At 31.1% G+C, this 14,682-nt stretch overlaps 2 protein-coding genes across 2 annotated transcripts; both read left to right on the forward strand.

Annotated features, from left to right (window-relative positions):
• The first annotated feature begins 4,228 nt into the window (after window positions 1–4,228).
• Window positions 4,229–7,957, forward strand: LOC131642654 (protein trichome birefringence-like 43). The gene is made up of 5 exons (XM_058912875.1): window positions 4,229–4,712; window positions 5,473–5,644; window positions 6,206–6,381; window positions 6,471–6,629; window positions 7,461–7,957. Exons 1-5 carry the CDS (start codon window positions 4,441–4,443, stop codon window positions 7,765–7,767), a joined length of 1,086 nt encoding a protein of 361 aa, XP_058768858.1. The 5' UTR covers window positions 4,229–4,440; the 3' UTR covers window positions 7,768–7,957.
• Window positions 7,958–11,858: 3,901 nt separating this feature from the next.
• LOC131642659 (uncharacterized) lies at window positions 11,859–14,514 on the forward strand. The gene is made up of 5 exons (XM_058912880.1): window positions 11,859–12,485; window positions 12,573–13,087; window positions 13,166–14,097; window positions 14,233–14,330; window positions 14,401–14,514. Exons 1-5 carry the CDS (start codon window positions 11,859–11,861, stop codon window positions 14,512–14,514), a joined length of 2,286 nt encoding a protein of 761 aa, XP_058768863.1.
• Window positions 14,515–14,682: the final 168 nt, after the last annotated feature.

Genomic DNA, 14,682 nt, shown 5'->3' on the forward strand with positions numbered 1-14,682 from the left:
CCAATCAGATCCTAGAGAATCTCACTCAACTGCTGTTAAGAGAATACTGAGGTATCTGAAAGGTACTACTAACGTTGGTTTAGTCTACAGAAGATCTGAAGAATACAACTTAGTAGGATTTTATGATGCTGATTACGCTGGAGATAGAGTTGAAACGAAAATTACTTCTGAAAGTTGTCAATTTCTTGGAAGTCATCCGATCTCCTGGTACAGTAAGAAGCAAGCTACAATTGTCCTCTCCACAACAGAAGCAGAATATGTTGCTGCTGTTGGATGTAGTACACAAATGCTCTGGATGAAGAGTCAGCTAGAAGATTATCAGATATATGAGAGTAACATTCCTATCTTCTGTGATAATACTTCTTCTATTTGTTTATCTAAGAATCCAATCTTACATTCCAAAGCTAAACATATTGAGATTAAACATCATTTCATTAGGGACTATGTTCAGAAGGGTGTTCTATCTTTAAACTTTGTTGATACAGACCATCAATGGGTTGATATCTTTACAAAACCCCTTGCTGAAGATAGGTTTAAGTTCATTCTGAAAAATATCAGTATGGATTTATGCCCAGAATGAAAGGATGAGATGTTCTGATATATGGATTAGATTTGAAATGATTATTTATTTTTTTACTAGAAGTTTTGAAAATGTTGATCTGTTAGATATTCTGATTCTGTTATTTCTAACATTTCATATGTCTAAGTTGATTCAGAATTTCTTTTAAAGCAAAACAGCTGTCACCAGCTATTCCAGAAGATGAACACGTGTTCACTCTGAAGGGACAAGCATGCATGCAGTTGATGAGACGCCGCCCTAGGTAACTGTGAAAATCATTTCAAATATCACATTTTACCCTAACATCACTCAGCATTAAATGCTAACTGATTCAATGAACCTTCTGGCCATCTTAGCTTCTAGGCTTGGCCCGTCGTAGTCTGTCTTTGGTCTTAGTCTGTTTTCTTTGTTTCTATGCATCTGTTTTTCTTGCACCTGCTTCTATCAATTTTTTTGTACCTTCTGATATTTGATCAATGAAATGTTATCTTCTTCACTATGTGTGTCTTTTATCATCTGAACCTTTTATGCTTTTTGATGTTATGACAAAAAGGGGGATAAACATGATAATTGAATTGGTTTATTATATCAGTTGTTGGGATTAAGTCTCAACATTTCCTAACATTATTTGCAAGTTCTATGTCTTTGAGATTTTTTGCAAGATTGAAGATATTCTGAAAAAGCTCAACATGAGAAGCAAATACATGAGGAAAAGAAATTCTATAAAGAAGCATGCTCTTAAAGATTTGAAGCAAGCTTAGTGTTGTGAAGCTTCAAGATCAGAAGCAAGAAGAATGTTCTGATAGTCTTCTTAGAATGCTCTAATACTTTTTTTTAAGAATGCTCTGATACATTCATGCTCTGATACATTTTGTTTAGTATGCTCTAATACATTCCAGGATGTAAAAATGCTCTGATACATTCAAGAATGTTCTGATACAATCAAGCATGCTATGATTCAATTGATTACAAAGGAGAAATTCAAAGCTCTGAAGTTGTTCTATGGAAGCAAGAAGTAGAAGCTCTGAATATTCTAAAGTTCTATGCAAAGTGAAAGTCTCTACTGAAATGAAAAATACTCAGGGAAGTCTTTTATTTATAAATTCTTCTAGTATTTATTTCAGGGGGAGATTGTTAATCTCAGGGGGAGACATATTCACACACTCTGATTACATGCTTATGCTATATCTGTGTAATTATCTTTTGTCATCTGATATTCTAGTTACAAATTCATATCAATTATATATGTTTTTGTCATCATCAAAAAGGGGGAGATTGTTAGAACAAGATTTGTTCTGATCAATATTCTATGTTTTGATGATAACATTATATATGAATTTTGTATAAGACAATGTGGTACTCTAATCCTTTGCATTTTCCATTTCAGGAAATATATGAAGAGTATGCACAATTCAGCGCTAAGAAGCACTGACTCAGAAGGTTCTGGATGGCTACATCAGAACAAGCTCTGGCAAGACATTAGAAGATGGTCAAGCAGAATCAGAACATGGACTATGAAGCATCAGAAGAACATGAAGTCAGAAGCAGAAGCACTAAAATTCTGAACGATATCACGCTCAAGCTCTTCAAAGTCAGAAGACAAGAAGATGCTTTGCACCAAGCTGATTGACTCTGATATTCAAACGTTGTATCTACAAATCTATGTTCAGAAGCAAGTACAAGATGACAGGCTATTAAGTCTAATCTCTGACTGACAAAAGGAACGTTAGAAGCTACAAAATGCAAAGTCAGTAAAAGCAGGAAAAGCATGGCTCGAGGTAGTTGACAAAAGTGTGAAACATTAAATGCAAAGCTGTACTATTCACGCAAAGCATTAAATGCAACCCAACGGTCATCTTCTCAACGCCTATATATATAGAAGTTCTGATCAGAAGCATAAAACGAACTCTTGCGCATTATACCAAAATGCTGTCAAATTCAAAGCTCACGAACTTCATCTTTAATCTCACAAACTCTTGTAATATTTAGTGAGTGTTAAGCTTAGAACTTAAGAGAAATATCACTGTTGTGATTATATCTTTATAAGAAGCAATTCATACTCTTGTAAACATTATTTTTACATTGATTGTAAAAGGTTCCTAGAGTGATCAGTGTGATCAGTAGACTCTAGAAGACTTAGAAGTTATCTAAGTGGTGAATTCCTAGAGTGATCAAGTTGTGATCTGTATACTCTAGAAGACTTAGAAGTTATCTAAGTGGAAAACCATTGTAATCAGTTGGATTAGTGGATTAAATCCTCAGTTGAGGTAAATCACTCTAAGGGGTGGACTGGAGTAGTTTCGTTAACAACGAACCAGGATAAAATTAATTTGTTCATTGTTTTTATCTTACAAGTTTTTAAAGTCACACTTATTCAAACCCCCCTTTCTAAGTGTTTTTCTATCCTTTAGTGGAAAAATGGGAGAATTTCATGGGATCTTAGGTGGAGAAAATCATTCTTCATCCAGGAAGAACCTATGGATTTATCCTTTTCTTTGCCCTCTAAGTGGTTCATCTTAATGAGGAGAGTGGTATGTGGGTTTGGAGGCATTCTTGTGATGGGTCTTTTTTGGGGGCATTGGCCTATTAAGTTCTTTGTACGTGTTATTCTTTAGACGTCGGACCCTCCTTTAGTTAGGGACTTTCTATCTATTTCCCTTATTTGGGATAGTTGGGCTCCCTTTAAATTGTTGATCTTCTCCTGGCAGCTTATTTTGGATAGGTTCCCCTCTATAAAAAACCTATTCAAAAGGGAGGTTATCATTGATCTAGAGGCTATCTATTGTATCATATGTAGGGAATGGCTTGAATCGGTCTCCCACTTATTCGTCACTTGTAGTCTGTCCTTTATTGTATAGTATATAATCTTTGGGTGGTTAGGAGTTCAGGTGCTCTTCTTAGGAAAATCAAGACTCTTTTTGAATTATTCATTTCTTCAACGAAAAATTGAAATTCTAAGAGAGTCTTTGCTATGATTTAGCTTGCTAAAGTGTGATCCATTTGGTTAGCGTAGAACGACAAGTAAGACAACAACCGTAAAAGAGTTGGGAAAGAAGAGTGCCTTTTTGGCTTGGAATTGGTTTTGTAGTCGTTTACCTATCAACTCCTTCTCTTTCTCCGTCAGACTTCAGAATCATATCCAGTGTCTTAACCAATAGCAAAGCAAGTGGTCTGACCTACTTCAGAGTTGTTTAGTGGTTCTTGGTTTAACTGTGCTGCTTTTAGCCTATTGATGGTGGATTTGGAGGTCTGAGATCTAGCAGATACTTCGTTGGGTGGACATTCGTTATGCAACTGCTGTTTTAAGACTTTTTTTTATGTCACTTGAATTCTTATGGTGTTGTTTATTTTTGGGCATTTTTGTTTTTGTTTTTTCTACTTTAGCTTTTGTTTGTTGTTTTGATATTTATTGTGTCAGTTTAACTTTTGCATTCATATTCAAAGTTGAATTTTTTTTCTCTTTTATTATATATTTACATTATTTTACTAATAAAAAAACTCCAATTTAAAAGAAGATAAAACTAGTCATACTAAATTTTGAGGAGTCAATGTATCAAATGTATCTACCTCATTATTTGAATTGTATTTACATATATCATTAATTTTATTTATTCTCACTTACAAAGTCTTCATTTCCAATAAAACTATTTCAACACATTCTGTTCACTACCATACACTCACACGCCTAAAATACTCACATATTTTGTATATGGTATTTGTTTTTGTTAATGCATATCCATTCCAATTTAAATCCATTTGATGTTAACTCATCTCCCTCCTTCATCATATAAATAGATACAAACCTTATCAAAAAAAATTGCAAACATCTTCCATCAACAAAAGAAAAGAAAACACACCCTTGTTGTGAGTACAAGTATACCATGAAATTTATCATCATATTTGTTTTGATATTCCATACTCTTTCCATGAGTCTTGCACATGGGAAGAAGGTTAATATTGATCACAAGGAAATAATTGTAAAGAGTGGTTGTGATTTGTTTAAAGGAAGATGGGTTTATGATGAATCATACCCTTTATATGAAACTTCACAGTGTCCTTTTATTGAGAAAGAATTTGATTGTCAGAGTAATGGTAGACCAGATCAATTCTATCTCAAGTATAGATGGCAGCCCACAGGATGCAACTTGCCTAGGTACACATTTTTCATTTAGTTACTTTTATTATTTTTAGTCATGTATATTTTATTCATGTTATTTTACACACAATAGTGTGAGAGATTTAGGGTTCGATCCGGAGTTCGATTTTGTCAATGACGTCCAATTTAGTAATATTGATTTTGTTAATTATTTTAAGATTTGCTTGACACATTTTATGAATGTTATTCATTGTTTAATCTTAAAGTATATTGTATAAGCTTTTAATTAGATTTGGTTTAATCCTAACAAATGTAAAATCTAATGTTGTAGCCCAACTTGTAAGTACTCAAAAATTTGTTGTTCTCGTGAATTCGATATTTTTTTTGATTATTAGATCAAAATCAAATGATCAAAATGTTAAATTAAATATTTTTTATTCAATATAAATTAAAACTATATTTAAATTTAGACCATTCTATCTTGAGAAATAAGCTATTTGTTAAATCTATCTTTAAAATTTGAACTCAATTTATTTTTTGTTAGGATGTCTTTTTAATGGTTGTCATACTCCAAACAATTAGTTAAAGGTTGTAATTAGACTTAAATACACGTATTTCCTTGACCTACCAATATGACTTATATGTGAAGAAGTTGAAATTGAGATGATCATATTGTGAAGTAACTTTCAATCATTTTGTTTGTAAATAAGGATTACTTGTCATGTTAGAATCAAACAAAAAGTTCATTTAATGATGATTTAGACTATGCAACTTTATTTGGATCCACTTGTGATTTTGAATTAATTTTATTTTATAGATTCAATGGTGAAGATTTCTTAAGAAGATATAGAGGGAAGAGTCTATTGTTTGTGGGAGACTCCTTGAGTTTGAATCAATGGCAATCACTCACTTGCATGCTTCACATAGGTGTTCCACAAGCTCACTATACCTTAGTGAGAATTGGTGATCTCTCCATTTTCACCTTCTCGGTTAATCTCTATTCTTTTTTTAATCTCCTATTTGATTCTTGTCTTATTCAATATTACAACTAAATCTATCGTAATCAAAATTCACAAATATATACATATTTAGATATATCTCGTAACATATAAAATATCGTTGCTCAGCAAATATAAATAGATATAACTCAAATACAAGTGTTATTTTCGTCAAAGAGATAGATAACATACAACTAGGTCGATCTTACAAGTGCAAAGAGATCCACAAAACATGACTTCAAATAATTAGGGAGCTTAATTTTATGTTGGACTTTATAAAAATATAATAAAAAAATAATATATAATTCTGTTTTTGAAAATAAGTAATATTTATTATATAGTCTATCGGTTATTGTGGATATCAATGTATAGAAGATCGTCCGTTTAAGCAACAAAATATAACCAAACAATTTATTTCAAAAAATAAAATTGATAAAAAAAAATTAATACTTTAATGTTTTTAGAAACCATAAAATAATTTCTTATTTTTATTAATTGTAAAACTATAAAAGTAGCTTATAACTTATAGTTTGTGTATGACATGATTTGCAGAGCTACAATGTTAAAGTGATGTTCTCTCGCAATGCATTTTTGGTGGACATTGTTGGTGAAAATATTGGTAGAGTTTTGAAACTAGATTCTATTCAAGCTGCCCAAACATGGAAAGGAATTGATGTCTTGATTTTTGACTCTTGGCATTGGTGGCTTCACACCGGAAGAAAACAACCGTAATTAAAACTTATTCTTCATTTTTTTTTAATCTTTCTAGTACATACTTTGTATATATTCTTTTAGCCCTTTTATTTTGTTCATGCAGATGGGATTTTATTCAAGAAGGGAATAATAGATTTAGAGATATGGATCGTTTGGTTGCATATGAGAAAGGACTGAAAACATGGGCCAATTGGATTGATACAAATATTGACGTTAATAAAACAAGAGTGTTCTTTCAAGGAGTCTCTCCGGATCATGTTAAGTAAGTATTTTTTGATATTAAGTTGACTATGAGAAGAAAAATAAAAATTATGATTTTTAAGATAGTTTTAAATAACAATGGTAAATGTTGCAATTTTGACTATTGTGATTGTTGTGATACGTACCGTAAAGTATTGCATCTTAAAACTTAAGAAATCATAAAAATTATGGTTAACGGACCGTTAAAGTGAACAAAAATTATTCATTATATTGTTGGAAGTTTAAAGTTTTGGAATTCTAAAATTTTAATTTTTAATAAGAATTCAACGTTGTTTTTAAGGATGTGAAAGACATATTAACGCACAATCTAAAATTTAATACTATTAAATTGTGGTCAAATAGAAACTAATAAAATATTTGTCACTGTCAAACTCTAAAAAAATATGGGCTCTATTTATTTTTAAATTGTGACTAATCAATATAGAGTTTTCAAAAATTTAAGACGACGCTTGAAGAACTAAATAAACATGATTGAAATTGTATCATATAGGTCACACGTATGATTTTTAATTACATTGCAATCCGATATGATTTTAAAAACTTCTCAAGGGCAGTGTCAATTTGAAAACAATTTAATAAAGAGTAGTGCTATTTAGTACGAATCAATTTGAAGAAGAAATGCAAGAATGAGTATGTGTCACTATTTTAGTGGTAAATTTTAAATTAATTTTAAATTTAACTTCCTTTTTAATAGGGATTATGGGGATTGTGGTGATAATGGATGGTTGGGATCTATTCTTGCATTTCTTGTTTTTCCACTTTCTTATTAATAAGCATTTTCCTTTAATAAAATAGCTCAATTATGAAAATCTTCATTTCTAATTATTTGCAGCTCAGAGCAATGGGGAACACCAACAGAAAGTGCAAAATTTTGTGAAGGACAAGAGAAACCATTATTAGGAACCATGTATCCAGGAGGCCCCCACCCAGCAGAGTTGGCTTTACAGAGAGTTCTAAGTACCATGAAAAAGCCTATAAATTTGCTTGACATTACAACTTTGTCACAGCTTAGAAAAGATGGCCACCCTTCAGTTTATGGACATGGAGGACATAGGGACATGGATTGCAGCCATTGGTGCCTGGCTGGTGTTCCTGATACTTGGAATCAACTTTTATATGCAGCTTTAATTCAAAATTGATTAATGTATATTTTGAATCAATATTTGTAAAGATTATTGAATAAGTTATCTCATTGCAAAGAGTGGAATTTTAAGTTGGAATTAGAAAAGTTGGCAGAGCATTGAAGATTCTACCAGAATTTTTTGTTTTTGGTTAAATATGTTTTTGTCTATGTAAATTAGTAAATTTTATATTTGATCTCTATAAAAATATAGGTATGTTTTAATCCGTGCAAAATTATTATGCACGTAGTTTTAATTTTTAATATTAAATTAATGTGTATTTTTGAATAATTATTATGCAGATATGTCTAGAACGTCATAAAAAATTTCTTTAAAAAAAATAAACTTAAATTTTGATTTTTAAATTGAGATTTTCATTACTTTTATTATTATCTTTTAAAATTTTCAAAATTTATATTTAATTCTCATTTTAAAATATTTTAAAATTTGATAAATAAATATTCTACAATATTCTAAATCAGAGTCGATCTTAGGTCAGGGCAACCAAACTCACGGTCCATGGTCTCAAAACATAGGAGTTCAAAATTGGAAATATAAAATTAAAAATTATAATAATTAATAATATACAAAATTGTTTTTAAATATAAAAAACAAAGCGGGGTAGTTGAGTGAAAGTTGGTGATATTGGAAACCATGTGAGTTTGATTCTTGGTTTAAGCTTTTTACTTGGCATTATATTTTTGTTTTACTAAAATAAGCTTATTATATAATTTTGTATTTTTACTTTATTAAAAAGGGAATTTGTATTAATATCACATTCTCATTATTAAAAATACAACTTGTATTAATATAATTAAAAATATCATATATGTATCTTTTTAATTTTTTAAAAATAAATTTTGAATAATATATATATATATATATATATATATATATATATATATATATATATATATATATATATATATATATATTAGGGGTGACAAAACGGGCCACGGCCCGGCAAGCCGGCTCGCGCACCCGCCAAAAAATAGCGGATTGGGTTGAGATTTTAGGTCCGCCGCTCGCCAAAGTCCGCCCCGCCAAAACCCGCCGCCCGCCAAAGTCCGCTCCTCCTCCCAAATTCACTCTTTTTTTAATTAATTTTAGTAATTGCAATTCTTGATGGTTTATTTTATACATTTATTTATAAATATATGTAATACTTTTTTAATTAAATTTGTTAAAAAACTGCTTTTATAAAAAATTATTTTAAAAACTAAGTGAAAAGTTTAATTAAAAGGTAAAAAAAGCCTATTAATCTATTAAAAAAAATATAAATAAAAATAGGCGGATAAGCCTGCCGCCCGCCAACCCGCCATCTTGGCGGGGCAAGCATGACTTTTATGCCCATTTTACTTGGCGGGCATGCCTGCCCCCGCTTGTTTTTTGACGGACATAAGGCGGGGCGGGCGGCCCATTCTGCCACCCCTAATATATATATATATATATATATATATATATATATATATATATATATATATATATATATATATATATATATATATATATATATATATATTTAATTCATATTTAAAGATTCAATATCAACAAATTCATTTATCATTAATTTTATATGATAAAATATAATATATTATTATTTCTGTCTAAATCTATCATTTTTTTTACTTTATTTTATAAAAAATATTATTAAATTTTGTTTTATAATAATAAATTAAAATTTAAAAAATTCAATATTATATTTGTGTAAGCGGATCTTCAACAATTATTTATGTATAACAATCTCTAACTCAATACTCTGATTTAATTTAATTGCATATTGATGTCAATATAAAGTTGACATATTCTTCAATACATTTTCATATTAATACAAGGTTAATTTTTTTACTATGACTTTACTTAAAACACTTACATAGTTGAAAGATTATTATACTAATAGCCATAGTTAATTAAGCAGAGAAAAATAAATTATAATGATACACATCCTACTAAACCATTGTTTAAAGGTTTTAAATTAAAAGTAATTTATTTTAATGGTTAATGTATTGTCTCTTTGTTAAACATTCACTTATTATAAAAAGAAATAATAGACGGGACTTGACAATAAAAAGTTTAATGATTTAAGAGTAAATGAATATAAAATACTATATAAAATTTTATGCAGAGCTAACTGTTCTCTATGCACATTAAAGTAGCAGATATTGAAAATAAAGGAAAACTCAATCATTTATCGGTCGTAGTGGCGGAGCCACATTGAGACAGATGGTGGCCATTACCACCCCAATATTCTCACAAATATGTAATTTATGTATAGTACTTTTGTATTCATGAAGTAAAAAGTAAAGTGGCCAAGTCGTTTTAAACTCTGATTTGTAATTTGAAGTCCCCAATTCTACACTCAGCAGCTTATACCACTACAATCTTTTTAGTAGAAATGCATTAAAAATATATATATATTTTATATGGTTCTAGTATTAGTACTGAAAACATTTCATGTTAACATTTGTTTATTATATAAAAATAGAAAGTAAATTAAATTTTGAGATTTAGAAATATTTGAAGAATCATAAGCCAAATTTTTTGATGTGATTTTTGATGACGGCGAGACGCATTGTTTTAATTCGTTGTGGTTATGTGGTTACAAAGACTACTATATTAATGATATTGCAATTACAATTGCGATTGCAAATTGCAATTTAAAATTATGTTATGTATATTATTTATATTTGTGGCCCCCTTAAAATGTTGGACCTGGCTCCGCCACTGATCGGTCAGTGATGGATTTCAATCTGCATCTGTCAGTATCAATCCATTGGTAACTAAAAAGTGTAAATTGTGAAACTGTAAACCAGTTTCAAACCGATCGTGTCTTTTAATTTTTATCGATTAATGCGGGTTTTGGATGGTTTAAATTTTCTGTCCACCCCTAGACTAAAAGGCATATTAAAAGATTCAAAAAAAAAGTTACAATGAAACTCGAATAAAAAATTTACAATGAAACTCGAATCCAATTGCTATTATTTTATAATAATATCATAGCAGTGTCTTGTTTTTTATCATATGAAAAAGTTACAATGAAAAAGTACACAATTATCTATCATGCATATACTGCTGCATTGAGAGCCACAAAAGGCTAGATAATCACACTTCAATCTATTCTTCTTTTTTTCTAGCCTTTTATTATTATACTACTACCAGTTTTTCCTTGATAGTGTGAATATAATTTGTTAGGTGTTGAATCCAACTCTGAAAAATTAACTCCCTAACAATAAACATAATATATACTTATAGACAATCATATTTGATCAAAACTAACATGTTTAAAACAAAGATGTACAGAAACATATTTACCACCATTAATGGCATTATGCTTTCTCATCCTTTCAACCAAAAATTCACCTATGGTATATATACACCTAGAATTTTGTTTTCAAACCATAATGATTCAAGTTAGAGAAACCAATCATATGAAAACATAACATATATGATAAAAAATATTCAACTAAGTATGAAAATATAAATTGTTAATAGCTACCAACATAAGAAAAAACAACAAGAAATATTGGATATTTTACTCGATATGTTTAGATTATATTTATATCAATCAAACACATAGTATAATAGCCCTATCTTACATTTAGAAATGGAAAATTATACCCCGTACTCCTACATTTATCCCAATACCCCTACAATTTTAAAAAATTCCAATTTTGTCCTTTTCAACTTTTAACTTTTAATTTTTATTTTTATTTTTTTTTATTTTTACTGTTTGTACGAACATTTGAGTGGTTGGAACCTGTACGTTGCTTCAACCAGATATCCCAAGATGCAGAATTCCGGTTAGTAAATATTCAAAATCGGACAACCCAGGGTTGGGTGTTCCGGTTCACATTTTCCTCAACCGGATATCCCACTAATGGGTGTTCCGGTTTGTTTTTTTCTCAACCGGATATCCCACTAATGGGTGTTCCGGTTTGTTTTTTTCTCAACCGGATATCCCATTAGTGTGTGTTCCGGTTCCGCTTTTTTTAAAATTTTTTTTTTATTTTTTTTTAATTTTTTTTTATTTTTTTTAATTTTTTTTTAATTTTTAAAATTATATATTAAAATAAATTAATTTTATATATTTAGGTGTGGATCCTCCTTTGATGAAATGCGATGTAACTCAAACATGTGTGGATACAATTGATGTTTTTGTAACTGGTCAGAAATTTGCTACAAGAGAAGAGGCGATAAGTTGGATTAAGGAGGTTGGAATCAGGAATAAAGTGACAGTTATAATAACTCGTTCAGATACCAAAACAGGCAAGAGAGGAAGAAGTGATCAATTAGTATTTGGTTGTGATAGAGGTGGAAAATACAAAAAAACAGACAGCGAAACCCAAAGTGCTAGTAAGAGATGTGGCTGTCCTTTCAAAATTAGGTCAACACCGTCGAAAGATGGTTCTGGATGGAAAATCGATGTAAAATGCGGAGTACACAACCACGGCTTACCTGATAGATTTGAAGGTCATGCTTTCGTAAGTCGACTAAACACAGATGATAAGCAACATATTGTTGACTTCACAAAACGCCATGTTCCATCAAGACACATATTGTTGTCATTGCAAGAGCGTGACCCGAAGAATGTCACTCAGATCACGCAAATATACAAACATAAGAGTAAGATACAAAAAGACATAAGGGGTCCTAGAACAGAAATGCAACAATTGCTCAAGTTGGTTGAAGAATCAGGTTATGTTTATTGGAGTAGGAAAAAGGATGAGTCAGAAGTTGTGAGAGATATTTTCTGGGCTCATCCAGAATCAGTGAAGTTGTTGAATATGTTTCCTATTGTATTGATTATGGATTGCACATACAAGACAAACAAGTACTGGCGACCGTTGTTTGAAATAGTTGGTATGACATCAACTAAATTAACATTTGCTGTTGCATTTGCCTATATGGAATCTGAGCAGACAGAGACTTTTTGTTGGGTATTGGATAAGTTGAAACAGTTGTTTATCAAGCAGGATGATTGTCCTCAAGTAATCTTGACTGATAGAGATCTTGCTTTAATGAAAGTCATTGAAACAGTATTTCCAAAGACAACTAATTTGCTTTGCCAATTTCACATCAACAAAAACGTGAAATCAAAGTGTAAGGAAGATGTTGTGGATGATATGCGAGAAACAGTGGAGAAAATATGGTTTGAACTGACAAAGGCTAGTGATGAGATGGAGTACCATCAAAGGTTGAAACAACTTGAGGATGCATGTGTTGACTCCAAAGGTTTTATTGATTATGTGAATGACACATGGTTGACACCGCACAAACATCGATTTGTCGAAGCATGGATCAATCAAGTGTTACATTTGGGCAACAACACAACAAATAGGTATGTTTATGTGTTTTTATCGACATTATTTCTTTATCTTAATATTACAGATAATTAGTTGTTTTGTTTTATTTAAAGGGTGGAATCTGCGCATTGGAAACTTAAGCAAATGTTAGAGAATAGCTTAGGTGATTTATGCAAATGTTGGGAGGCTATGAATGACAATATCAAGATACAAGCGAGCAACATTAGAGCTTCATTTCAAAAGAGTTTTTATGAAGTTGAGCATGCACACACTAGTCCTTTTTATTCAAATTTGCGTGGTTTAGTATCAAGAGCTGCATTGAGGCAGATTGCTGAAGAGTGGTTAAGGACTAACATGGTAGGTACCGATACGCAAAAGTGTGGATGTACTCATAAAAAAGTATATGGGTTACCATGTGCTTGTGAGTTAGGGAGATATACATTGAGTGGTGATGCGATACCAATTGAGGCTATTCATATTCATTGGAGAAAACTAAGTATGGAAGGAAATAAAGATGTAGATGCAGATGATGGATCAGAAGTAGACATGACAAATGCAATCGATGAAATCTGGAAAAGGTGGAGGTCACTAGATGTTGTCGGAAAAAGAGCATTAAAAAGCAGAGTGTGTGAGATTGCTTATCCGACTACAACAAAGATGTGTCCACCGCCTGAAAAAATTAAAACCAAAGGAGGGGTTAAGAAGAAAGGGAAGAGACCTGTGGGATATGATGTTTATCGTGATCCTTCAGGATATGGGTATGTTGATCAAGCACATTCGAGTTTGCTAAGATATTTAAAGAGGTTATGTTCACAACTATCCCAAACCTCAAAAAATAAAGAATTTGATAAATACATTGTACAATTTCCAGATTACATCAGACCATTTATTGATGACATTGTTGATGTAAGAGATGATGGAAATTGTGGGTTTAGAGCCATTGCATCTTTGCATGGTTATGGCACAGATGGATGGTCAATGATTCGTCGGGATTTGGAGAAAGAAATTATAAGTCCTAGAAGCAAGTTGTATGAGGATTTATTTGGTAAACGCCTTCCAACAGTGAGATAATCGTTGGTGATAGAAACTTTAGGACAACAGCCACCAAATAAATGGATGACGTTACCTGAGTTGGGCTACGTAATAGCTAATCGGTATAACGTTATTCTCGTTTCTTTAGGTCACCCTAGTTTGAGTTACTTTCCTATGACCAGTGCATATTCACCTAATGCATCCATTTACTGCATCGGATTTGTCAATGGAAATCATTGGGTTCAGGTAATTAGTAACACAATTTTGGTACATTCAATCCCTATTTGACTTTTTCTGATATTTATTTTGTGTGCAGGTAAACATGAATGAAGGATTCCCATTGCCACCTGTCACAACTGATTGGAGGAAATATCGCACAAAAGATGCAACTTCTTGGATGGTAGGATTTGTCGAGCGGTTACAACATTAGCAACGGCTTACGCCTATACTGCCAAAATATGTCAGTTTAGTTTGATTTTATGATATTACAACATTGACACTATTTAGTTTGATTTTATGATACTAAAACATTGGTACTATTTAGTATGATTTTATGATATTGGATTTTAATATGTTGACAAATGGATTATAAATAGTT

Source organism: Vicia villosa, unplaced genomic scaffold, assembly GCF_029867415.1.
Source record: "Vicia villosa cultivar HV-30 ecotype Madison, WI unplaced genomic scaffold, Vvil1.0 ctg.005558F_1_1, whole genome shotgun sequence".
NCBI classification, from domain to species: Eukaryota; Viridiplantae; Streptophyta; class Magnoliopsida; order Fabales; family Fabaceae; genus Vicia; species Vicia villosa.